We start from the raw sequence: 27,173 nt of genomic DNA on the forward strand, positions 1-27,173 counted from the left end.
TATGGTATGGCTATAGGTGCTACTACTATGAGAATATTGGTTGCAAATTTACTAAGTAGTGCCATTTTCATATTTATCTGATTTAATTCTCACATGAACCCTGTAAAGTACCCTATTATTAACTTCATTTTATAGATGAAGAACCTGAAGCTAGAGAGATTAAATACTTTGCTCAAGGTTATACACGAAGACGTTATAAAGTCTAGATTCAAATCTTTGACTCTGGAGTCCACATTCTTAACAATGACTGTATAATAATATGGATATTTTTCTAATTTGGAGGAAAGTAAATTTTGTAGGGCGTGTGTGTGTGTGTGTGTGTGTTTCATTTTCATTTCACACGTTTTTCATTTTTAATTTTGCTTGTGATTTCCTGGAAGACTGTCAAGTGCTAAACTGCGGTAATATGAGAGGAGGTAGAAAGCATCGCTGGATTGGCACTTTGAAAGCTAGTATAAAGTTAGAGCACAGGCTCCAGAGCTGGCCTGCCTGAGTTGCTGTAGTATACTAGCTGTATAACCTTGGGCATCACTTACCTTTTCATGTCTTGGTTTTCTGAACCCTAAAATAAAGCTGATGACAGTACTTTTCCTCATGGAATGATTTTGAAAATTAAATTCTTTAAGAGATATAAAGGATTGAAACAGACCTGATTTGTAGTAAACAAGCAGAAAACATTATTGAGATGTTTTATCACAATATTTAAATAGATGTGGATGCATTGAAGAGTGAATGGGATGTGAAGCATTTGAAGTAGGTTAGACTTTTCATTCCAGAAGCTTGACTATCAAGAGGATAGGGTAGTGATGATAACTAGAGGATACACAAAGTCAAGGGACCATTTTAGTGATAGTCTTCAGGATAGTTTGCAGAAAGGGAGCCAGGAGGGAGAGAATACTAATGAGAGGGGAATAAATCAAGGGAATAAGGCCTTAGAGCTGAAAGCAGGGTGTTGAAGACAGGAGAGCTTATCCTCTGAGATGGGAGGAAAGAAAATGATGATTGTAGAGAAAAAGCTGGTCGCTCAACCAAGATCAAAAACCAGAGATTAGTTTGTGTCTCAAATCCAGTGTTTTTTCTCCACTAGAGAATAGCTTTCTTTAAAAGTTGCTTCTACAGAGTTGGGAAGAATTTTTTTTTTTTTTTTGTCCTGCGATGGGTTTGACTTATGAATAAGCACATGGAGAAGTTGAGGGTTCTCAGGCTGCATTAGGAGACATACATTCAGTGTGGTTGAGTGGAGTGGTGGGATGTTAGTTGACAGAAGGCTTTGCTAGTTGCCATTTGGGGGCCTTGCTGATGGCCCCCCAGTGGAAATACAAGAAAAATCTTTGTGTAATAGCGGACAGTTTGGTGATTTCCCAAAAATCTAAACATAAGAGTTACTACTATATGACCCAGCAGTTCCACTCCTAGGTATATACCCAAGAGAACTGAAAAGAGATGTTCAAAAGCATATACACGAATCTTCATGGCAGCATTATTCATAATAGCCAATAAAGTGGAAATAGCTCAAATCAGTGGAAGAATTGATAAACAAAATGTGATATAGGTATATAGTAAAATATTTAGGCACAGAAAGGAATAAAGTTCTGATATTTACTATGTGGATGAACCTTGGAAATATTATGCTAGGTGAGAGAAACCAAATTCAAAGATCACATGTTGTATAATTCCATTTATATGACACATCAAGTATAGACAAATCCATAGAGTTAGAAAGTAGATTAGTGGTTGCCAGATGCTTGGGGGAGGAAGAGTGGGGGATGACTGCTCAGTGAATATGGGGTTTCCTTTTGAGGTAATGAAAATGTTCTGGAATAATGGTGATTATTGAACAACACTGTGAACATACTAGAAACCACTGTATTCTATACCCTCTGAAGTGGTGAAATGGTCAATATGTCAATTTCATGTTATGTAAATTTTATCTCAACATAAAAAAAAAATTTGCTGTTCAGCAGCTCTTTCTTTTCTTGCTGCCCCATAAAATTAATTACATTTTATGCCAAGGCTCGTTTTCTAGGATGCTAGGTAATAGAAAAAAAGAATGAAAAGTCTGTGCTCTGTAGGCATTGCATCAGTACTGTTTAGGATATATCTTTGTTCATGAATTTCTTTTCTAGTTTCTGGTTCACACCTTGATTCTAGTCTCAGCACTTCTGTACTAGGGGAATTCACTCATGCTCACTTTGGGCTGTTCTGATTTCCTTTATTTCGATCATTTTAATGTCTCTTCTTTAATTAAACCTATCTGAATGAGTTCAGTCTTCTAACAATAAATTTGAAACATAAACTATATATAATATTGGATATTTGGTTTCAAAAGAAATATAGATGTATTGAAAACTATTGTCAATTTTAGGTGTTTATAGATAGATATTCAGTTTTGCCCCTAGTGGAGTATGAGGACTCCATAAAAACTAATCTGTTTTAAAAACAATAAAACAATTGAAAAATCTCTGTTTCTCCACCCCCTAAATCAGAACAGTCACAGGGCAGCATGTACACTGAAACTTAACCATAATACTGTCCTTGGTTCATCTTGTAGGGTTACACGCAATAGCAAGATAGTCCTGTGTTTCCTGTAATTACGGCCCTTCAGCCGGACCTACCCTGACACAAGGTGACCTCTTGTATGTGCTGCCTAGTCTGCCGGAGTTATCTAAGCAATCTGTTGACCTTTAAGGTCTCAGCTGTCTCTGTAGGGTAATTGTCTGTTTTCGAGATTTTGGGGGTTGGGAACTTCATGAATTCCCTTAGCAGCCAGTTTTGAAAAGTTTGGGGTTAGCCATGATCTTTTATCTTCATTTTTTGGACCTTCAGGAAAATAGTATATAAATGATAAGCAATCTTCTTTTAAAAGCTCTTTATAAAGTTTAAAATAAATTTGAAATCCTTTCTTAGACTTCTCATTTCCTCTCTAATATCCTCAATTTCCTTTAGCTATTTATAATTATTATTTCCTGAAAAGGGTGATGTTTGATTGCACCACATTTCTGCATTATATTTTGTGTCCAGGAACTTTTGCTTATTTTATGGATGTAGTCTTTTAAATCAGATTTTTGGCAGTAAACATTTCTGGTAACTTAAAAAAAAAAAAAAAAGCTTTCAAGGGTAAGGATTGTTCTGTAGTTTTGAGAGTTTTCCAGTTGGCTTGTACAAGACAATAAAGAAAATAAAAAAGCAGTATGCTAATTGTTTGGATACAGCCTTTTCTATGATATAATGATTATGATGGATTATTTTGGAAGAACCTCATTTTCACAGCCAGAAAGTAGTATGATGCTTTCAGGGACAGACTTCCATGAAGAAAGCTACCATGATCTTAAGAATAGGTGTTCTCAAGAATATGGCTAAATAGATAATTTGTAGACAAAAAAGCATGTAGGTTTTTCTCTTGAAAGAAACCTTTTTAGTTCATAAAGTAAATGTAGACTTTTATATTTGTCTCATTAACCTACAGTTGTGTTTTTCTGTATGTTTAGATTCTGATTTGAGATATTTAAAATAACCAGTTGATTCTGATAGATTTTATTACTAGGCTTTTCAATTTTAAGTAACTCCTTACTTTCTTTTTCAGTTGAGAGTTAATAGAAGGGTCATGGTTTTTTATTGATCCAGTAACATTTTCTCATTGAGTTTTAGTTTCATATTGGGAAGTTAGTAGTTTTTTATAGTAGAAGATATATTGTTCTTTTTCATTTTTTCTTGATTTTCTGTACTTCTATATTTATAGTTCAGTTTTATATGCCTATGAAACAATGATGCATACTATGATAAGTATCATTTGTTTGAATGCATGTTTTAGATTTTCCTTTCGGTAATCTTAAAAGGATTTCAATTTGGCTTTGGTCACTGAGTTTTTCTCCTTTTGTAGCCTTTTCCTTTAGTCTCCTCTTCCCGGTGGTTGGTAAAAAGAGGTGAATTGACAGCCTATGTAGAAGACACTGTGCTTTTCTCAAGAAGGACATCCAAACAGCAAGTCTACTTCTTTCTCTTTAATGACGTGCTCATTATCACCAAGAAGAAGAGGTAAGTCTTTATCTGGTGTTGCTGACTAGACACTCCAGTTTTAAAGTTCTGTAATTCAGATGCCTATTAGGGTGATCATTCTTTAAAAGCTAGAGATGTTGAAAGTATAGTTTCTACATACTGAATCATAATTGCATCTGTGCTTCATTTTCTTTGAATTGCTTATATAGTTCAGACTTGAATCATTATCTGCATCATAATTCTTGCCAACCTCTACTGAGCCACTGTTCTAAGCATTTTACATATTTGCATCACATAATTCTTATGATATCTCTGAGAAGGTAGCACTGTTTTTATTCTCATTCAGCGTTTTTCAGATTCCTTCTACCATAAAATTTTTGTGTAAAACAGAAAAGTTGGTCCAGTTGAGAACAGGCTGGGGAGCAACTCTAGTGCTCCTTTTAACTTAATTTAAAATGCACTGCTTTTCATGATTCTTATTCTAAAATATTCCCCTGTGACTGGGAAGGTGTTAGCCATACTCCCTTCTGAAGGGAATAAAGTAAATCATTTGATTGGCAGAGTGTTTGTTCTTCTTACTCCAGGCTTCTAGTTGTGTGTTTGTGTCCAGCTCTAGTGAGATGTCCATGAAGAATATTGTAGAAACCTTTTCTTTCCAGTATTTCTTCTGTCAAACTGTTCCTGTTCTACACACACACCCCCCGTCAGCTCTGCCTTTCTCTAGGGAACATACTTTATTAAATGCACTGAATACATGTAAAGTCCTACGTAAATATTCCGTCTTTTCTAGAATATGAACTTAGAGTGAAAACATAAATCTGTGGGCTGTGATTTCCACATATGAGGGAAACGATGGTGGGCTGAATTGATGTCACGTGGTGGGAGCAGGGGTGGTCCTGGAGTGCAATTTAGGCAAGGTGAAGAGAATTATAGAAACACATTCCTATGAAAATACAAAATAAATGTCCAGATGTATCAGAAATAATTAAATGCTAGTTCTGAGCTGCTGACTTTGTAGCTTGAAAATTCAAACTAAATTAAAACAGATTGAGTTTTTCTTTTTGCTCCAGACCATATTATGAATTATTTCAGTTGAGTGGCTGTCCAGCTGAAATGAGATGTTAGTATGTTCTTCCCTGAAAAACCATAATATGACAATGATACATACATTAAAATTCTGATAATTATTTTTCATACTTAGGAAAATACTGTTTCCATATCTCCAAGGAGAAATTATTTCTCTTACCTGGAGTAGTCTAAATACTTCTAGTAGCTAAGTAATTGTTTTTTTCTTTTTTTTGAGACGGAGTCTTGCTCTGTCACCTGGGCTGGAGTGCAGTGGCATGATCTCCGCTCACTGCAAGCTCCGCCTCCCAAGTTCAAGCCATTCTCCTGCCTCAGCCTCCTGGAGTAGCTGGGACTACAGGCGCCCGCCACCACGGCCAGCTAATTTTTTTGTATTTTTAGTGCAGATGGGGTTTCACCATGTCAGCCAGGATGGTCTCGATGTCCTGACCTCGTGATCTGCCTGCCTCAGCCTCCCAAAGTGTTTTGATTACAGGCATGAGCCACCGCGCCCAGCTGTAAATTTTATAAAGATGGGAGAAGAATTACAATTTTTATGTTTCTGTGTTTTGTTGGTTTCCTATGAGATAGCATTTTTCCTTGGCTTTCTCCAGGATGTTTTGTTTGTAGAGGAGAGTAATTATATATGTCTCTTCAAATGCCAGAACTCTTGACTTTTAACATCTTCCAGCTGTTGAAATATTTGTTCTGTCTCAGTGGACCTAGAGCTTTAACTAAACTTTTGATTTAAATGATAAAATGTACACTGACAGTACCAAGCCAAGTTTAAATATAAATGTAATTTCGATTATGATGACTTTGGCGACTTAATGAAAATATTAAAGGTATTTAAACCAGTACAGTGCAACTTTTGTTCTTGAATTTGCACAGAACTACTCGGTAAATATAGACTATTGAAAGTCAGAATTATGGTAGATGCTCTTCTACTTAGCAGTATACTTTGCCCTTCACAGATGGTTTTGCCATTGTATTTAACATTGCTCTCCTAGCTATTCCACATTTATTTTCTCAGGTAAATTTGAACTTGCATTATTAGCAAAACATAGAGCAATGCCACTGGGAGTCTTTGAAAATTTTTTTTTTTTTTTTGGAGACAGAGTTTCGCTGTTGTTGCCCAGGATGGGGTGCAGTGGCGTGATCTCTGGCTCACTGTAACCTCCGTCTCCCAGGTTCAAGTGATTCTCCTGTCTCAGCCTCCTGAGTAGCTGGGTTTACAGGCATGTGACTACGCCTGGCTAATTTTGTATTTTTAGTAGAGACGGGGTTTCTTCATGTTGGTCAGGCTGGTCTAGAACTCCTGACCTCAGGTGATCCGCCCGCTTTGGCCTCCCAAAGTGCTGGGATTAGAGACGTGAGCCACCTCACCTGGCCTTTTTCTTTTCTTTTTTTTTTTTTTTTTTTTTTTTAAGAGCAAGATATACAGCTCCAGTGGAGAGGACAACCTGAGTACCTAACTTGACCTTTACCAAAACTAGAATTTTCTTGCCTTACCAATTAGTTCATTGTATTTCTAGGGTGTTCTTAGGTAATAATATTGGAGACCTAATTGTTTATGACCTGAATATATGGTGAGGTGACATGCAGACCACAGAAGCTTGATTAACAGACTTGGTTAAAAATGTACAGTATGCCTGACCGTATTTACATTATAGCGTCAAGGAGGTGACTGCAAATGCTCTGCATGCCAGAGGCAACAGTAAAGGAGATACAACAACCCTGAACCAGGCAACAATTTAGGCTCGGCCACAAGTTACAGATAAGGAAAATCACCTGTGCCAGTGCTTGAGGACTGATCTATCCACCCACTGCCTAATTCTAATTCCAGGTTTCAGTCAAGGAACTTAGCCGCTGGGGTTCCAGTGGTTTTCCTCTTCAGAGAGGTTTTTCAGCTACTGGGAAATGCTGCTCGGGAGGACAGTTACTCGTCCTCCTCCGATCCAGACTGGCAGAAGTTTTATGCTGAGCGCATTCCATAGATTGCTGAGGTGTGTGGCCCCCTCAGCTTCACAGTGCATGTATCACTGCTAGTGTTTGTAAAGCTGGCTTGATGAGTGGCCATGACGTTGTCTTCGTTAACAGGAATTTTCACTTTTTTAGAAAAGATAGTTTATTTTTATTTTTATTATTTTTTTTAGAGACAGGATGTTGGTATGTTGTCCAGGCTACAGTTCAGTGGCTATTCACAGGCAAGATCATAGTGCACTGCAGCCTCACACTCCTGGACTCAAGCAGTCCTTCCACCTCAGCCTCCTGAGTAGCTGGGGCTGTGGACACATGCCTTGGTCTTTAAAAGTAAGTTTAAAGTTTTCATTAGCACTGGCTGCTAGTGAGTCACTCTACTAATAGCCTGGTTCTACCAAATTTCAAAAGGATACATGATCGACTACTCTGGATGAGGGATGAGAACATGAACACTTTGGTATTTGAAGCTTTGACTGGAAGTTATCTGGGTACAGCAAAAGCAGACTTCTCAACCTCGGCACGATTGACATTTTGGGGCCTGATGTTTCTTTGTTGTAGAGGGCTGTCCTGTGCAATGTAGGATGTTTTAGCAGCATTCCTCGTCTCTATCCACTGTTTGCTAGTAGCAGCCCCCTTGCACCCTAGTTGCGACAATCAAAAATGTCTCTGGACGTTTTTGCCTAATGTCCCCATGGGGCAAATCCCTGCTAGTTGACAACCACTATACTAGCATCGTAGTAAACTAAACTAGCTTTGCCTTTGGAGTAGTGAAGCTGTGTAAATCTATCAGACTGGCACAGCAAGAATAGTAATATTGTATTATAAAAGTAATTTATTGTCAAGTTACACTTATAGATTAACAAATAACATTATAATATCCAATATGTGCCTAATAATAACTTATTATAATAAAGACTAATTACAGACTATACCTTCATGTATAACCTTATGGTCTAAGTACTGTTGTCCCTAGTTTTGAAATACAAAACTGAATCCAAGACCTAACTAGGTTCAAACTCCTAAAAGGTTTATTTTGTAAGATATAGTCCCTTCTATATGGCTTAGGTCTTCGCTACCAATTTCACCTGAAGCTAAAAGCAAAATTTTCCTTCCTTTATTAGTTTCCTTGCTGTGTTAGTTTCCTACAGCTGCTGCATCAAAGTGCCACAAGCAAAGCGAGTGGCTTAAAACAGTCAGAATTTATTGTCTCACAGTTCTGGAGGCCAGGATTATTTCCATTTCACAGATGAAGATGCTGAGGAAAAGAGAGATGAAATATCTTTTCAAGGTCTTTCAGCAGAGCCAGGATTCTAATCTGAGTCTTTGTTTCCATAGGCTCAATTTCTTTATGTTCATTACTTCTTCATTTTATTTTTCTAGAATATTTCACTTTTTCCCTCATCCTATAAAGTTATTGGGGGAAAAAAAAGCATAGAAACTTACATCTTTTTTTGTTTTTTGGAGAAACATCTTTTCCAAAGTAAGCTTTTGAGTATTTTTATAGTTCTATTGGTTGTAGGAGAAAACTAGAACCAGTACCAAATCATATTTGTGAGTTTTCCTCTACCATTATTAGCTAATCTAGCATCAGAATCTGGGGAAGAGTTTCCCTTTGATAACATTTCCTTCCTGCAGACATTTAAGACAGGAGATTTCTACTTCCTGATTTCTGGTTCCATAAATACTGTGTATATTGACATAGTGTGAGCCCCATGTTACAACTTTCTAAGTTTTATAAAAAGGTTTTCAAAATTTTTAATTTTTTTTCAGGTTTTATAAAATTTTCTGTAATAGCAAACTACTAGGTCATTATCATAAGGGCAAGGACTTAAGTTCAAACTTGGATTTTCCCAAATAGTTTGAACACCCAGTGGCTTAAAACTGTGCAGGCTCCCTTGAAAGGTTCATGGCCTGGTTTGGTTCCTTTTTTTTTTTTTTTGCTTTTTCCATGAGAATGCTCTTTCCTATTATAGAAAGCTGGAAACCACCTGATACCTGTCTTCTTCTGGGGAAGTTAAGAGTATCTTGGCTAAAGGAAGGGCAGTAAGAATGATTGAAAGCTCCTTTGTTCCTGGAACACATGAAGCTTGGTTATTTCTGACCATTTTGGAATTGAGTTCTAAATTCAAGATAGCAAGATGGGGTGGAAAAGAAATGAGGGCCCTGTTTCCTTTTTGCTTTTCTTTTTTCTTCCACTGTCCTATGCACCCTTGATTCCTCTGATGTTACGAGGTGTTGTTTCCTCTGCGTCTATAAGGAGAGTTGGCATTGCTGTTAAGTGTTGAAATCTGCCACTACTGAGAAGCACAATATCGATGTCTGGGGTCAGAAAGAACTGAGCTCAAATCCTGGGTAAATTACTTCTCATCTGTCAGAGCCTCAGTGTTCCATCTGTAATATGGGGATAATAACATCTTCATCATGGAGTTTCTGTGAGAATTAATGAGATAATGCACATAAAGCTCTTACTAGAGTGGATATGAATAGTCCTGCTAAGTAACTGCTACATACTATCATTAAGATTATTTTTGGTATTATGTTTCTCTCTCTAAAGATTTTGCCATAAATCAAATTATTGCTCTTCTACTTCTAGAATATTTTATTGTTTTAAAAAATGATTTTCAACCTTTATGTAATTGCTACATAGCTGAAGTTATGGCTCGCTCTAGGACCAGACCTGAATGTATGGCCTCCAGAGCACGAGCAGTTTAGGGATAAATGACTTTAACTCTGTGCCTTTGCCTCCTGAGGAAACCCATGTCAGGCGGCAAGTGAGTGAGGAAAAACTATTGGTCTATTTTTATTCTTTTATAAATTGGTGTAAATCATGTGTACACGTTGTAGTAGCAGTTTTGTTTTTATTTTTTGCACTGTTCCTCAGTGATTAGGAGACACTATAACATTGCTGCTGAAAAATGTGCAATAAATAGTATATTTTTCCTTTTTATTGATGTAAGTCAGTGGTATGATACTCCTGACTTGGAGTGTGGGGTGGCTGTATAATTTGGATAACCTTGTTACCCACTTAAGAAGCTGCCTGCCTGCCCTTCAGGGCTTGCTTATTTCAGCTTATCCCAGGGAGAGAGCTTCAGAAAGGTACTGACAGCCTCTCAGAACTGTGCATCTCCTCTTTTTCAAGGACTATGGGTTCAGAGCATCCCATGGGCAGCCGCAAAAGTGCTGGGCTGTGGCATCTGGTAGTCCTTGGTGATAGGGATGGGGCTTCCTGGCCCTTTTCTGGGTCACTGGCCATCTTTTTTGTGGCAGTGAATCATAGCAGATGCTTATCATACTAATGAACAGGGATCCTCATCTCTACTATTGGCTATGTTATTAACAATGAAATAGGATGTATGTGGCATGTTTGTTAGACTTCAGAATTATCTTGAGGAACTGAGCAAGTAAGGCTATTTGAAATCAGTTTCTGGATAAATATTGTGCCTTGTTTTGCTGGTCTGAGCACTTGCCAAATTGTGGATTTCTTGACATGGGCATTTAGCTCTAATTATGCTTGGTCCACTTGCACATTTGCAAAACATATAATTATCAGGCTTTTAACAAAACGTCAGGCAGTTTAATGGATGGCGTTCTGTTAGGAGAGTAAAAAAAATAATAGCTGACATTTACTGTAAGTTAGGCATGATTGTAAGAGCCTTACACACAATGAGGTAATACATGTGTTACCTCATTTAATCCTCTCAGCAATCCAGTGAAGTTGGTACTGTTACTCCCACTTTACAGATGAGAAAACTGAAGCACAGAGAGGATCAGTAACTTGCTTGGGTTCACAAAGCCAGTGAGTAATTTGGTTTCTTTTTGTTTTTGTTTTTGTATTTTTTGAGACGGAGTCGCCCAGGCTGGAGTGCAGTGGCACAATCTCGGCTCACTGCAACCTTCACCTCCTGGGTTCAAGCAATTCTCCTGCCTCAGCCTCCCGACTAGTTGGGACTACAGGTGCTTGCCACCACGCCTGGCTAATTTTTATTTTTTCTACTGTTAGTAAAGACGGGGTTTTACCGAGTTAGCCAGGATGGTCTGGATCTCCTAACCTTGTGATCCACCTGCCTTGGCCTCCTGAAGTGCTAGGATTACGGGTGTAAGCCACTGCGCCCGGCCTAAAATTGGGTTTCTTACCAGACATTCCAAATCGTGGCTTAACTCTTACCTGCTGTGCCGTACTTCATTCCTTTAAAATTGTATATTGTTCCACTAACAACATGTTAGTAGTATAATTCTAAAACCAAGCTTTGAAATGGAAATCAACCTCAATCAAGTGAAAAAAATGTTTAACTCCTTGACTGAAAATAAATTTTAGCATAAATTCAATGTCCTTCATCCCAGCAAAGTTTGACTAGAGTGTTTCTATTCCATTTAAGCACACGATTAAGTGTGAGGGTTTAGGAATCATGTTTTTTAGAAGGAGAAGGGAAACAAGTTGAAATCTACAGAACACTTTTTCTCATACATATATTGGAGGAAAGTTAGAAAGAATTTCCTTTGATTTCATAAACCCCATTAATTCCTGTGTATCAGTGCTACTGGACGGAATGTTAGAACCATTAAATTCCTCAGAGGGATTTAATGCATGACAGTCTAGAAGAGGATCTTGGAGAGTGTCCCCAAAGAAGGATGACTTAGAAATGTCACAAAAGGCATTAGAAGATAGGGAGTTTCAGGATTCACAGTTGCTCAGTGTCACTAGATTCTGTATACATGCAAAGAGAAATAATGGCAAAATCCAGGTGTTTAATTTTGTGGGGTGATGGGCTATGGTGGCCTTCGAAAGCCATTTCACTGGCCTGTAAGCACAAAGGTCTGAAAAACCGCAGGCAGCTGCTAACTCAGGAAACATATTGTCGTGGCACCAGCATATTCTAGTAAATATTTTTTTCAGGACAGAGAAGCTGTGTGAATGTTTTAAAGCCTATGGAAAGGGAACTACTGAATAAGTAAAAAATAAATGTCTCTATCTTGAGAATACATGCCAAAAATCATATGACTATCAATGCTGTGATAAGTCTCAATAGCATCTTTTCTTTTAATTAAACCTTTTTACAAAAGGAAGAACTGGAAATGCTGCTTGGGTTTCCTTCTGTTGGATTTGGGCTATAAAAGAGAGTTCTAAAACAATGTAAGCGGGTATGTGAGAGTTATACCCACAGCTGGGGCTGAGAGATGTGGATTGTGGGAAAGCTGGCTTGTGCAGTCTAACCCTTTCCCTTGCCTCCCCATCACCATCCTTCCTTTCACTCTCCTGGGTGCATCTTGGTAAACTAGCCTATTTTCCATTCCTGTTCATCCGTATTAAGTACCTAAAATGCTTGCTAATAAGGGTTAAGATAAGAACTCGCCCTAAGGTATGTACATGTTTAACAGCACCTCTCTGACCACAAGGCAAGCCCTTATAGGTCTGTATCCTGCAGAAAGACCTGTCTTGTCACTTGCTTTTTCTTCACAACTCTTATGTACCCAGAGCTTGGGTCCAAGGAAGTATCCTGGTTTAAGGAGTGAGATTGGGATCCACATTTTAAAAAATATTTGATGTTTCCCCAAATGTCCCAGTATTATTTATTGATTAACTCATTAATTTTTTAGAGATTTGAAATGTCACCTCTGTATCCCCAGACATGTCTGTGTCAACTCGTGAACCCACTATTCTGCTTCACAATCCATCAGTCAACTCATGCCCTTGTCCCAGTCTTTGAATTTCTGCAGCTTTACAGTATGTTTTGATACATCATAAGGCTAGTTTATTCTTTTTTTTTTTTCAGTCTTTCTGGATATTTCTGCATGTTTATTTTTTCTGTGTTTTACAGTCAGCTCAACTATTTCCACTCCCCGCCATCTCTCAAAAAACTCTTGCTTGTGTTTTCACTGGGTTGTGTTTAAATTATATATTAACTGAGGAAGAATTGATATCTTGATAATATCAAGCTTTTCTATTTATTACTTTGAGCCTTCTTCTAAAATTGTTTAAGGTTATCCACATATAGAAGAAACCTGTTAAGTTTAATCCTAAATATATTATGTGTTTTGTGGCAATCATAAATAAAATGACATCTTCATTTTATATTCTAACTGGGTGTTACTCATATATAGAAAAGCCATTTTTTTAAACACCTAATTGCTTTACTGAATTCACTGTCACTTGGTAGTATATTTTCAGTCAATGGTGTCGTCTGCAAAGAGTTAGTTGTTAGAGGGCAGAAAAGACATTCCATTATCAGGTAGTCACTTCAGTTGCATCCTTAAGCAGCCACAGACACCTAGAGTGATGATAGCCATCACTCTATGTATTTTTGATTAAATTCTTGATTTTTACTTTTACTTGTAAAATGGTTCAACCTTGCAGAAAATTATCAAACATGAATATGCCTATCATCCATATTTAACAGATACTTTTTGCCATATTAGTGTCAGATCCCTCCTTTTAAACAAAAAAACTATATAAAACACTTGAGATTACCCAAAGTCCTTCCACCCTCAGCCTTTCTTCCTCCTCTTCCCCAGGGCACCTACTCGGCTGAAGTTGGCGTCTCTTATTCCTGTGCTAACTACTGCATATACATATATGTAGCTTTGGTATTTTAAAAATGTATGCAAGTTGTACGCAAAGTTTTAAATGTTTTCCTGATTTCAAAGTAATAAATATATGCTCAGTCTGAAAATTCTAACCTTTATAGAAATTATGGGACAGAAACTTAAAGGGCTTCATAATAATCTCCTTAAGAAAGCCAGTGTTTACAATAAGGTGTATCATTTTTCTGCCTTTGATGTTGCGTTGCGTATAGTAGAACCAAACACTGTCTGACTTGCTTAACAAAGAATGCCCTCCAGAGAAAAAAATAATTAGAATATGTGTTTACCATCATATCCTGTTATCTGCTAGTAGTTCTTTATGTTGTTAAAAACAAGAAAAGAAAGAAATCTCAACAAAGGTTACTAGGACCTTAAGTGGATTTCAACAGAGAAACCCATCACTGTTTACACTCCAAGCAACAGACTTCTATAGATTTGATTCAGTTGAAGCACCTGATAGGAGCTGCTGCTTGCACAAAGCAGACGCCTTGATGAGCAGCTGGTAAACTTGGAGCACATATAAGACAATCAAAGGAAGTCTCCATATAAACTTCTCCATGCAAGGAAAGATGGTTTTTCCATTTGCCCTTTTCTGAGCACTTTAACTTCCTCATTATATGTTCCAAATTGTTTCAGAGACTATGTAAACCATATGTTTGTGAAGTGATAGAGACAAACATGGGGAAGTCTGATTAGCGTCAGCTTCCCTCAGGAAGGGGGTTTCTTTCCCAACCCTGTTTAGCCTGCTCCATACTTATTGGACATGGGATAAGTAAGCAGGCATGGGAAATGGGCTTTAAACAGCTGCACCTGGCTGTAGAGTTGCCACTCCTCTTTCTACTGAAGCACATGTTTTAATAGTTACTCTCTATTAAGAAGAGAGATAGTAGGTGCTGGCTGACAGTAAGAGAATGAATTTCATTCAGTGTTTCAGTATTCATTCAAACCTTCATGAGATCAAGTGTGTGAATGCGTATGTGCGTGTGTGAGAACACTCAAGAGCTAACAAGCAAGAGTGAGCTGCTTTTCAGTTTTTGTTCTTTTTTTTTCAGTCCTTTTTTTCTTTCAGTTTTTGTCTCACTGGGTTTGAATTAGGTAGCCAACAAGGATAAATAATCTGTTTACTTCACTACTATTAAATGGAATCATTTCTTTTTATATTAGATTCCCTAGGAGAGCAGTAAAGAAGGTATAAACACCTACATTATTTATTACATAATGCAGAAGTTTACTAGCCTAGACGAAATAATGATGTTGGATATTGGATGATAGTAAATCACTTTAAAAACAAACAAACAAAAAGGCCAATATGTTTCCTGCATTTTATTTTGGACCCGGAAGTCCAGTGGGCCAAGTTCCTTGTTCAGGCATATTCAATGGCACACCTGTGCAGATGTGTGGAAATAAATAATTGAGGTGAAATCATATAGCTATGATTAGGGCAGCCACAGTTTATCATTCAAACTGGACATTTGAGAGGACTACAGGCATAGTCTGAGCCCAGCAGCCATCCTGGGTCTTAATCAGTGGCATTGTAGTTGTCATTGCTTGAGAGAACAATTAATAAACATTTTTAAAAAGTATCTACTTGTGTCTTTATCTCCCAAAGACAAAAAAATAAAGCATTGATGACTCTGAAAATTGAAAGAGAAAAAAGCTGGCTGGGTGTGGTGAATCGGGCCTGTAATCCCAGTACTTCGGGAGGCCGATTACTTGAGATCAGGAGTTCCAGACCAGCATGGCCAACATGGTGAAACCCTGTCTCTACTAAAAATACAAAAATAGCCAGGCATGGTGGTGCATGCCTGTAATCTCAGCTACACAGGAGGCTGAGGCAGGAGAATCACTTAAACCCGGGAGGCGGAGGTTGCAGTGAGCTGAGAGTGCACCACTGCATTCCAGCCTGGGCAACAGAGCGAGACTCCGTCATTCTCTCTCTCTATCTCTCTCTCTCTCTCTCTCACTCACACACACACACACACACACACACTTAACTGGTTTATTCATATTAACTTATATTCATTTTCTATGAATGCTTGGTCTTGAATTCTATTGGGATAACTTGATAGGTGAAACCACTTTATGTTGACAACTTTTTAGAATTTGAGTCATCTCAAATGATGACTTTATAGCATATCCATTTCTTTGGCTTTCATTTCTTGGGAAATACCTACGATACCTACGCACATGTCATTGTTTAGGGCCTTACCCCACATTCACAATATTAGGTTGCTTCCATTTATCTTTCTGAAGCAGAACTTTTTAAGCAGAAACAGGTGCCTTTGACTAACAGGTTGTGTTTTTTAACTTGTAAATTGGACCAAAAGAGTAATCAAAAGGGTCAGAGAGAAAATAGTAACAAGAAAGCCTCAGTTCATCCTCTTTTTCTCTTTGTTTTGATGCTGTTGTTGTTGAGGTTTTGTTATGTTTTATCCTGGTTTTTGGTTTTTATCTTGAGTCCTATGCTGTTAAATGCATATCTGATATAGTATCTATACAACATGATAAACTTGTTCTATGCTGCTAAAAATTGACTGCTTTGTTTCTAGTAAACATAGTCTTTTAAAAAATAACCATATTTGTTTGTAAAGCGTGTTATTCACCTTTCTCTTTTTATAAACATCATGTCTACTTTGATAAGTCTTATTTTGGATGTGAGAAATATTTGACATATCCAGGTGTGGGTGTGCTGGTCTGTAGGCAGTCTCAGGAGAGCGTTGGAGATAATCGTGCTACACAATCTTTTAATTAATACAGATTACTATCTTGGGAACAATTAGGCTTGATCAGAAGGCAATATTTTGCTTTTATAGATAACTGCATTTGCTGTTTTTTGAGGGGAGAATCTATCAAACTAAATTTTAGAAAAAAAAATGAAGTTTTTCAAGGAGCATTACAAGGGAGTGGTTGACAGGTAGATGTCCATTCTGAGGAAAATAAATTCCAAGAAATCTTGAGCAAAGTGACCTGTTCTGAAATTCCTAGTGTACTTGACTTTGCACAAGGATTTTTCTTTTCTCTAAGCTCCCCGGACATCATTCATTTGCATTTATTATTAAATAAGGCAATTATTCGATATTCCTAGCGTATATTAGAATTTATTGCATATTCATCCACTTTTGTGACAATTATTTATTGAGCACTCTCATGTTCACCCGCAAGGGTGCGGGTGCAGAATAGAGGAAAAGCTGTGTGTAACCAAGTTCAGGATTTGCCAGGCAAGTACAGTCAAGGAGATGAACATGTATGCAAGACGTGATTAACTAGGTACCAAGAAATCCAAGCTAGGTAATTTAATATGCATGAACAAGAGGACACGAGGGAATTAAGGACAGGGGGAAAAGTTGTAGAGTCAATGGGTTGTAAGAACTGGTGGGTTAAATAATGGTTGGTGTTGAGGATTAGAGGAGGAGAGTTGGAAAGAAAGGCTGTGCTGGTTAGAGAGAGGTACGTTTGACACTGCGATTACAGAGAGATTGTAGTTGATGGTAATGACAAGGACTAAGGTGTAACCATGGATTTGTGGCTGAAGTAGGGCAGAAAACAAGATCATTGAAGGAGAGTAAAGTCAGGGAATTGAGGGTACGGGGTAGTGGAAAGATCCTTTACAGGAGAGTTCAAGAAAGAAGTAGTGTTGGGGACTTGATGTAAATGACCGAGAGAGAGAGAAGGAGAGAGAGAGAGAGTGTGTGTGTGTGTGTGTGTGTGTGTGTGTGTGTGTGTGTGTGTGTGAAGTATAATTGGAGAAGGACAGAGAGCCAGCAGTGAAACTCAAGGGAGAGGATCGGGGATGATCCAGGGGTCTATAATGACTGTGGTTATGAGTTAGAGACTGATGGCATGAGCTTCAAAGCTGATGATGTTTCAGGAGGAGGAAGCGATCATTGTCTAGAAGCAAGAATAAAAAGCAAGCAGGCAGAGAGCTCTCAGGAGATGCCTTGTTCTCTAGGGAGAGACATGTTTCTTTTAAAGCAAGAACGTGAAGGGAGGGTTCAGAGATGAGGCCGAGTATTTAGAAGACTTTACTAGATTCCCTAAATGAAGGAATTGCATTCCCAGAGGGTACAGTGGAAAGGGTTCAGGAACCAGCTGAGGAGTGGAAAAAGTTGGGGCCAGACTGGGCATGTTCACAGTGCGATGGGAATGGGAGTGCAGGAGAAAGAAGGATATTGGGGGTCCTGAGCCTAATCAGGAGTAGAGGGCATAATGAGATTAGTCCTAGTGGTTTCTGAAACAGGTGGTGAGGCTCTGAGTGTGGGACAGAAGGATGGGTTGGGTGTCTTGCCAGAAACAAGCAGACCTCTGGGACTCTTCTCTCCAATGCATGGTCATTTGGAGATGGGGAGTTTGGGGGGTGAGGTCTTGTTTCCCAGAGCATGAGTAGATTTGGGGCTCCTCCTTCATTCTACAAATAGAGATGTGGAAGCTGGGGAGGTATACCTGCTGGAGCATTACCAAGATGCATGCAAGGATGCAAGGACCACTTATTATAACAGTTCCAGGATGAGGTCAAATGAAACCTAGAGGGTTTCATTTTTTTTTTTTTTTTTGTATTACTTTTATACTTGAGATGCAATTTAGTATGTTACATACATAAAAATAGTAATTAGGTTTAATTGGAGGGGGTTACATTGATTCATAATCAGTAGATAGAATTTGAATTCCAATTCATAGTTTAAAATAAGCCATTCTCTCCCTCTCCTTCCTGCCTACTCCTTGCTGTTTCCACCAAAATGTGCCTTGAAAACTGACAATGTCACAGTCTTATCTGGCTGAATAATTGACATGTTCTTTTCCCTTTCCTTTATAGTGAAGAAAGTTATAACGTCAATGATTATTCCTTAAGAGATCAGCTCTTGGTGGAATCTTGTGACAATGAAGAGCTTAATTCTTCTCCAGGGAAGAACAGTTCCACAATGCTCTATTCAAGACAGAGCTCTGCCAGTCACCTCTTTACTCTGACAGTCCTTAGTAACCATGCGAATGAGAAAGTGGAAATGCTGCTAGGAGCTGAGACGCAGTAAGTATATGTGGGGAAAGGATCGGAATATCTGATGGTATCTCCCTGACCTGATTTCCTTTGGTTTACAGACTCCCTAAAAACAGCAGCTACTATTCATGTTTTTGTTGAGCACCTACTGTTCGCTAAGCGCTACGACTGGGTGCTTTTTACAGATGTTCTTCTTTTCATTGTAATCGTCTTATAGGAGACGGATGTTGTTATTTTTGTCCCTATAAGTCCTGATAGATGCACTGTGCTTTAGGTGTTTTTATAGAGTGGTTTAAAAATCATTTTACTTTTTTTATTGACAAAGAATATGATACACTATCCTTAGGGAATATGACTCAACTGGTAGTTTGAGTCTAGGCCATAAGCCCTCTTAGGTAATGGAATTGAGGTCGTTTCTCAGTCACCTACCTTCAACCAGAGAGCAGAAAGCCCAATGATTTCTGTCAAAAGAGCTACCCAGTTTATGGAAATATACTGATAAATCCTCTTTCTAATCCAGAGCTTATGCAAGACCAAAACAGGCATCCTGTTTGTGCCTGCAGTTTCGCCAGCAGTTAGTGTGCAGTTAGTTCTCGCATTGGATGAGTGGCAGTGAGGGTTAACTTTCAAGTTCACCTTCGTGATTTTTTGGTGGTGATTTTAAAGCTAACTGACCAATTTATTTGTTTAGAAACTGGAAACTTACTCTTGCAATAATCATCATGGGCAGATGTTATATTGGGTCAGAGAGTGGAGCAGTGGAGGGAAAGGAGAAGTTCCCTAATTCTTTGTCCTGTCAGATTCCTGCCTCCCACTCCATGTCTGCCAAAGTTCCTAAATGATGTGGTTCAAATGGATCGGCACCTAATGAGTAACAACCCTAAAACTGTAGGAAGATCTTAGAGAAAGTGATCCCAGAGAGGTATCTTCGCCTTAAGACAGATTTTATCAGTGTTCCTAGATGATTAAAGAAAATATTAAAGAAAAATTATTCAAGGACACTTGCTAAAGCACAGTAAGGCTGGCTTTATTCAAGATCATCTTAATAGGTGGAAGGACCATTGCAGCAAGGTCTTCAGTGGGGGAGACAGATTGGGCTCAACTTCGAATCCAGCATGGGCCAGTGGGAATTTACAGCCATGGAGCAGGATGGAGGTCAGTGGATGGAAACTCACTAAGAGGAAATATCAGGGATAAGGGCGATTCTGGCTAAACTAACCAAACAGGATTCTTGCTGAAGACAGGCCAGAGTAATTAGACATCATAACCTCTGGGATGATGGAGAATAATGAATCTGATTATCAGATATTGAGGATGGAGTAGGGGATATTCTTGCCAAGCTGACTTAGTAGGGTTCTTTGCTGAAACTGGATTTTATGAAGAAGTGTACAGATGAGCCTAGGAGAAGGTACAGAAATCTAACTAAAGTTTGGCCAAGCAAAGAATCTTCGTCAAGAGACATAAGAAAAATGTGAAAATTACAAGGCATCCGCATAAAATGTCAAGTTATTGCATATCTTTTGGCACTAGAAGTAACATTTCACAGGCTGGAGAAAAACAAAGACAGGTTGGTGAAAGCTATAGAATATTCCAAATGAACTGGAGAGTTCACCGAGGTAATGAAAAAAGCAATGTATTTCATAAGGCTACAGCTAACCGTAGATAGTGATTCCTCTGATGGATCTGGGCAAAGTCTTCTGGAAAAGATTCACCGTCGTAAATGTCATTAAAAACATTCATAATTCATGGGAGGAGATCAGCATGTCAACATGAACAGGAGTTGGGAAAAGTTGATTGCAGCTCTCATGGATGACTTATGAGGGGTTCAAGACTTCAGTGGAGGAAGCAACTGCAGATGCAATGGAAACAGTGAGAGAACTAGATTTAGAAATGGAGACTGAAGATGCAACTGAATTGCTGCAATCTTATAATACAACTTGAACAAATGAGGAGTTGCTTCTTCAGGATGAGCAAAGAAAGTGAAGTTGCTGCGAGCATTGTTGAAATGACAACAGAGGATTTAGAATATTGTGTAAACTGAATTGATAAAGCAGTAGCAAAGTTTGAGAGGATTGACTCCAATTTTGCAAGAAGTTCTACAGAGGATAAAATACTATCAAACAGCATTGCATGCTATACAGAAATCTTTCATGAGTGAAAGAGTCAATTGATGCAACAAATTTCATTGTGGTCTTAATTTAAGAAATGGCCACAGCCACACAAACCTTCAGCAACAATCACCCTAGGTAGCAACCATAAAAAAAAAAAAGAAAAGGAACTTCATCTTCATGTGTTTGTTTACAAAACAAACAAATGCCTTTCTCTGAGGTCTCAGAGTTCTTCCCCTAAAGGTGCTGGAAAGCGCTGATGGCATTCCAAGCTTGCAGCTCTGGGGAGGTGAGCTTGGGTGGGCGTGTGCTTGCTTGTCTGTGAGGTAACCAGCAAGTGACATACCCAAGACCAGGGCCAAGGGGAGGCATTACTTGAATTCCAAAAGTGGTTTAAACCCCTTCACCAGTGAGGACAAACCTAGACTTCCTTTGTCTGGGGAAACTTTTCCTCAAAACAGAATTTTTAGTATGCCTGTGCTTTCAATTTTATATGACTTTAAGGATGAGAACGACTTAAACACTTTGGAAATTAGTACTTTTCCAGTGTTCTAGAGAATTCTCAGAAACTAGTGACTTCCCTTTCCCCATATAGTTAGTAATGGTGAAAGTGTTGCTGGTTTTGCCTTGTGTTTTCCTTTTCTTTCAGTTTACAAGGCTTGTTTGTTCTTTATTCAGACTTTGCCAACATCTCAACAGAGATTTTCCTGACTGTCTCATTCATAATTTATGTAATCTCCACCACTCGTTTCTGAGATGATTCCAAGAGAGTAGGAGGTGAACTGACACGTCCAGCTTATTTTCACGCCAAGGCTAAATCCTTTCCTGGGACATTCTGTAGCATTTGTTCCATCCTTTTGCCTTTTAATCTTGCCAAAGACTGAATGGTTGTTCGTTTCCTCAATCAGACATGTTCTCAGAATATTTAGTCATGTCACTTGGAAACCCATGGGTCTGACTCATATTTGTAGTTCTTTAATTAATAGCAAGAGGACATTCCAGAAGTGGCATGGGACAGAGGTCTCCTTGGGTACAGAAGGAGTGACTCTCTCATTCTCTTTGCTCTCCCTGCCCCCACCCTCAATTACAGTTGAGAAGTAAATAAATGGACATGCTTTTAAGACATAGAATAGTATTGGTGTTGAAAAATATATTTAACAACTAAAGACTCACTTTCTTTAAAAAAAAAAAAAAAAGACTATTAAAAAACCTGGCAAATTGTTACACGCCATGTTTGCAAATATGCAGGTTAGCTCTGGATACCTAGTTTTGAGCAATTAGAGCTTTGACGTGCATAGAATGTGTTCCAAAATTTGTGAAATGCATCAGTAAGTATATATTGTTTAGGTTTTCTTTCTTTTATGTCTGTGTGGTTAATATGGTTCATTGGCAATCTAGCTGAAGAAACAAGGTTTTCACCACCGCTCTAGCCTTAAGTAATTGAAGAACTTCAGACCAGTCAGGTATATCTTTTCACTACTTACTCTTTGACCTGAAAAATAATGAATTTTACACCTAAATATTTATCTTCTTTGAAAACCTGTTGTCACTAAAGGCCACCAGAGGATATACCACATGTAAAATCAGCAGTAGGAGGGGTGCAGCTGTTTGGCACAAGGACAGTTTGACTTCAGAAGACAATGAAATTGTGGAAGAAAAATCAATGGCTTTGATTACATAAAGAATGCAGAAATGCTCACCGAAAGGAGATGAGGCAAATAGTGAGCATCTGGGATGTGCCAGGCACTGAGCCAGCTGTAGAGCATGATGAAGGGACCCATGGGTGTTTCTAGAGGAGGATAGAATTTTGAGCTGAAGAAAGCATATAGGTAAGGTGATCAGACATCTTGGTTTTCCCAGAATCAGTGATTCAAGTTTAGGTCTGTTGTCCTGGTGAAATTATGAATGATTCTCTTTTTGACTCTCAAAAGGTCCTTGTTTACACAATGAAATATATGATGACCCTAATTATGTATAATTATAATAGTATATAAAATAAAATATTATCAATAACAAATTATAAATATATACACATATTTATAATTATATACATGGTCCAGATCCCTCATTTTCTTTCCCCATGTGAAGTGAGACTCACAAAGGCCATACAGGAAGTGAGTTATTGCCAAAGCTGGAACTAGAATCTGGCCTTCCTGACAGTCTAGCACACTCTCTAGTAACAAATTTTAATCTTTTTATGGAGAAGCTGCCAACCAGTAGGCTGTTCCACCCCCACTTCGCTGCTCAGTTTGGCTTGTTCTGGATTTGGAAGGAAAACTCCAGGAAGTCAGTTGCCATTAACTGTGAGAAACTACTAAAATACATAATATTTTAAGTCCAAAGACTTTATTATTTTTTATTTTATTAAGATAGAGGTTCACTCTGTCACCGGGGCTGGAGTGCAGTGGCATGATCTCAGCTCACTGCAACCTCCCCCTCACGAGTTCAAGTGATTCTTCTGCCTCAGCATCCCAAAGAGCTGAGATTATAGGTGCTTATCACCACGCTTGGCTAATTTTTTTATTGTTAGTAGAGACGGGGTTCACCGTGTTGGCTAGGCTGGTCTCAAACTCCTGACCTCAATTGATCAGCCCGCCTCAGCTTCCAAACGTGCTGGGATTACAGGCATGAGCCACTGTGCCTGGCCAAAATACATAGGCTTTAAAAAGGAAAAAGGTTGTGGAAACCTAGATGTTAAATTTAGGGTATCATATGGGTTGGAATATTTTATAATAAAATGCAAAATAGATATTGCATCCCCAAAATTATTTTCCATGTTAAACTTCCTTTTTTGTTCCTTTGCCTGTGTTTTTCATACTTCCTGGAGTGCCCTCTTCAGGCCTCCTCAGGTGGCCAGGTAGGTCCTATTAGGGCCCATGTCAAGCCTTTCCTCTGCTGAGGAACCTCTCAGTACCGCACACTGCAGTCTCATCCTGAGAATGCCCAGTGCTCGCTGTGTGTGACACTCTTGTCAGTTCACTTTCCCCTCATGTTTTCTGTCTCACCCACCCTCCAGTGTATGACTCCAAACCCCCAGCCTACTCCTACATCCTTCCTTCCCTTTACAGAACTTCTCAAGAGAGTGGCCTTCGTTTCTCCGGATTAATTAATTCAGTGGATTTTTGTCAGGCACCTACTTCCCGTCAAGTGCTATTCTCAGTGCTGGGATGTAGCAGTGAAGCATACAGAGATCAGATCTCTGCTCTTAGGCTTATATCCAAGTGAAGAACCGATCCCCTTGGGCTTCCTGCTTTTAGGAAGATGACTGGATGGATGGAAGCTTTTGCCAGTCTGCGTGGGCAAATGGCCTGCAATGAACTGGGATGTTGGGAAAGCATTTCTTCTTGATCCAGTTAAAAATATAGGATCATTTCAGGTAGTGGTAAGTACCTAAAGCTGGTGATATGATCTGGAGTGAGTGCTAATTGGGGGGTGGTAGGGATATGTACTCTAACTTAGGTGGTGCAGAAAAACTTCTCTTAAGAGGTGATATTTGAGCCTTGAGTGAAAAGGGGGAGTCAACCCTTAGGAAAATGCAGAGTCAGAATGTTTCACCCAAAGAGAACAGCAAGTGCAAAACCTCTAAGGAAATGAGTTTAGTGTTCTCAAACTTGGCCTGAACCTGGAGAATGTGGCTGGAGCAGAATAAACCAGGGAGAGGGTGGTGGTCAGTGGGCAGCAAAGGCCAGTTTGTGTAAGAGCAGAGCTACTCCAGTGCTGTCTGTGGGCCATCAGTCCTCAGGTAGTTACCAGCCTGGTATGTAGGAAGCAGTTTGACATTTCTGAGGCATCAAAACTTGTGATGATTTTAACAATTGATTTTTATTGTATTTCTAAAAACGCTTGGTCCGCAATGGATTCAAGGAGAGGAGACTGGTTCTCTACCAGAGGTATTTTGAGAAGTACTGATTTAGAGCCACGTAAGTCATAGCAGGAAGTTTCAGGAACAGCAGGGGCCCTGGGGTGAGGGACAGAAGTTTCAGTGGGGCAAACAATGAGAACCCTAACCCTAATCCTGTTGGAGTAGTCGAGGGAGTCCCAGTGTTGGCTTGGACCATGATATATAAGAGGAGATAGAAAAGTTGTATTTTGGAGACAAAAACAACAGGACCAACCGATGGATTGGATGAGTTGAGGTGGCAGTAACTGGAAGAGAGGAATCGATGATACTAAGATTTTTGGCGTGAGCTGCTAGCACCATATGTTGAGTTGTTTCTTAATCAACCTTGGCGTGGCTTCTTCCTCTGGCACCCTGTTGAGGCCTCTCCATCAGATTAACAGGCTTCCTGGTTTCACACTCAGCAGTTCAATCTTCCTCTTTCTTTACCTCTCGTATTTAGTTTTATTGACCATCCAGCTCTTTCACGCTAACCCTTTTTTTGAGATTATGTTTTTCTCAGCCTCTTATCTATGCTCTTAGTTTGCCTCTCACACCTATGACCATTCCTCTTCTCTGTCTCTTCAAAAATGCAGCCTGTCCAAAACCAAACATCAACACTGCCCGTGGCTTTCCCCAACACACACATTTCTGTAAATGGTACCATTGACACCGTTTTGTGTTATCCAGTCTGGAGACTTGGTGCCGTTTTTGATGCTTCTGTGTCAGAACAGATCCATCATCTGCCAGTTCTTCCTGTGTAAAAGTCTATTTCATCTTTCCACATCTTTCCATTCCACTGCCTCCTTCCTAGGTCAACCAGATCACTTTTGAACTACCCCGATGACCTCCTAGCCATTCTCCTCTCCCATCAATACAGTACTGTTTTATCACCAATCCCTCAGCTCAGCTCTAATCTTCCCCTTTCCTTGCTTTGTACATAGCGAGTGGGTTCCCAGTAAATATTTTTGGGATTCGTAAATATTATAACTAGCTTTTCTCTATCCAAGACAAGGTAGAAGAGTAACCGGGTGTGGAGAAAAACTGCTTCCTATCTGTCTCTATTTACTGCCCTTGTTGTTACTGCTGGAGCAAGTTTTTCCCAAATTTTACTTGTTTTTCAATGTTTGCTATTAAGGATTCAGTCAGTGTTTTTTGGGATGTACATCTAAGTCATGTATACTGTGTTATATCTGTTTGTCCATGACAGGCCCTAAGTCATGGTATTGTTAATGAGACAATAGTCTGCGAAAAATACAAAAGCCTACCCTTTATAAAAGGACAAAAGAAGAATGTTTTACCACTGTCATTCCTTTTTCCCTCTGGGTCTTTCAAGAGGAATGTGGGAGCCAGAGAGCCCCCTTTGTCTGCCTTCATTAAAATGAAGCACAGACAGCTGCAGCTGGCACACACAACAGGCTGTGGCAAGTGGAATCCTTGGCTTCCTGCATTTGCAGTAAAATTTAGATGTCATTTGGGTGTAGTGTATACCGTCATGAAACATCTAGGACATGTTCAGTGATGAACATAAACTTTCTTCACTCATTATATGACAGTTATAGGATATGATGACCTTAGCCCATAATCAAATATCCTTCTCAAAATTTCTCCCTCACAGAGCTAGAAGCATAATGAATGTGGTCGGTGCTGTCAACCATCCAGACACCAATTCCTGGGCCTGCTGATAAAGGGGCATTGTTTGCAGGCAGTCTTTGAGCTTTTCCTGCTTCTGTTAATGATTTAATTAACAACAGGAAGTACATGGAATGGAATAAAATTGTAAATAGTATCTCTGACATGTTATATACTTCATCCTTTTAGAAAAATCACAACATAAAGACAGTACACATGGAAACATTGTATTTGTTGCAGGGTACAGCATTTTTTCCTTGTCAAATCTAAATTCTAAGTCCAATCGTAATCTTACATTTATCTAGTGCCTGTCAAAGGATCTGATCTTATGTAATCCTCATCACCAACCCCAACAGGACAGGTCTTTTATCAACAAGGAAACATTATTGACCCGCTTCAGGTTAACTGAAGGATTCTGGACCAGATTTTTTAGGTCTGAACTAACGTAATATGATAAACAAGAAATAATTGATTTAACTATATAGCATGTGACAAAAATCAGAATTTTAGAACTCTTAATTAGTGGGCTAGGGATATTATTTTGCTTCAGTTGGATTTTTTTAAATTTGGCAAATTGAGCTGATAATCTAGTTGTTTAAGGCGTTTTTAATGACTTTTTTTTCACGCTGTGGGCTTTCTTTCATGGATCAGTTTTCTGAACTAATCTGGTTGAATTGAATGTGCAAGGGAATGAACAAAAACAGCTATCTTCACAATGCTATTCTTTACAAAGGTTCGAAGGACTTTTTTCAAAGGCCACGGATATAGAAAATTCAAAAGGAACCAAAGGTAAATGTGTAGGCTGTGAGAAGAAACACAAAAGGTAACTGGTCAAATGCCATTTTGGGAGGGATAAAAGGAAGGTTAAAGAGCAACTGAGGGTTCTTTTTTTCTATTGAGAAATCAGGAAAACCCTGTTAAGTGATGGAGTCCTCAGCCTGTG

The 27,173-nt window shown here is 38.9% G+C and overlaps 1 protein-coding gene across 1 annotated transcript in view; it reads left to right on the forward strand.

Annotated features, from left to right (window-relative positions):
- The window catches only part of LOC105499008 (Rho guanine nucleotide exchange factor 26), a 137,720-nt gene that overhangs the window by 101,702 nt on the left and 8,845 nt on the right, over positions 1-27,173 (forward strand). The window contains exons 11-12 of the mRNA XM_011771393.3: positions 3,881-4,035; positions 18,434-18,643. Coding sequence (XP_011769695.2) covers positions 3,881-4,035; positions 18,434-18,643 — 365 coding nt within the window. The remainder of the gene's footprint in view (positions 1-3,880; positions 4,036-18,433; positions 18,644-27,173) is intronic.

This window comes from Macaca nemestrina, chromosome 2 (genome assembly GCF_043159975.1).
Source record: "Macaca nemestrina isolate mMacNem1 chromosome 2, mMacNem.hap1, whole genome shotgun sequence".
Taxonomy (NCBI): Eukaryota; Metazoa; Chordata; class Mammalia; order Primates; family Cercopithecidae; genus Macaca; species Macaca nemestrina.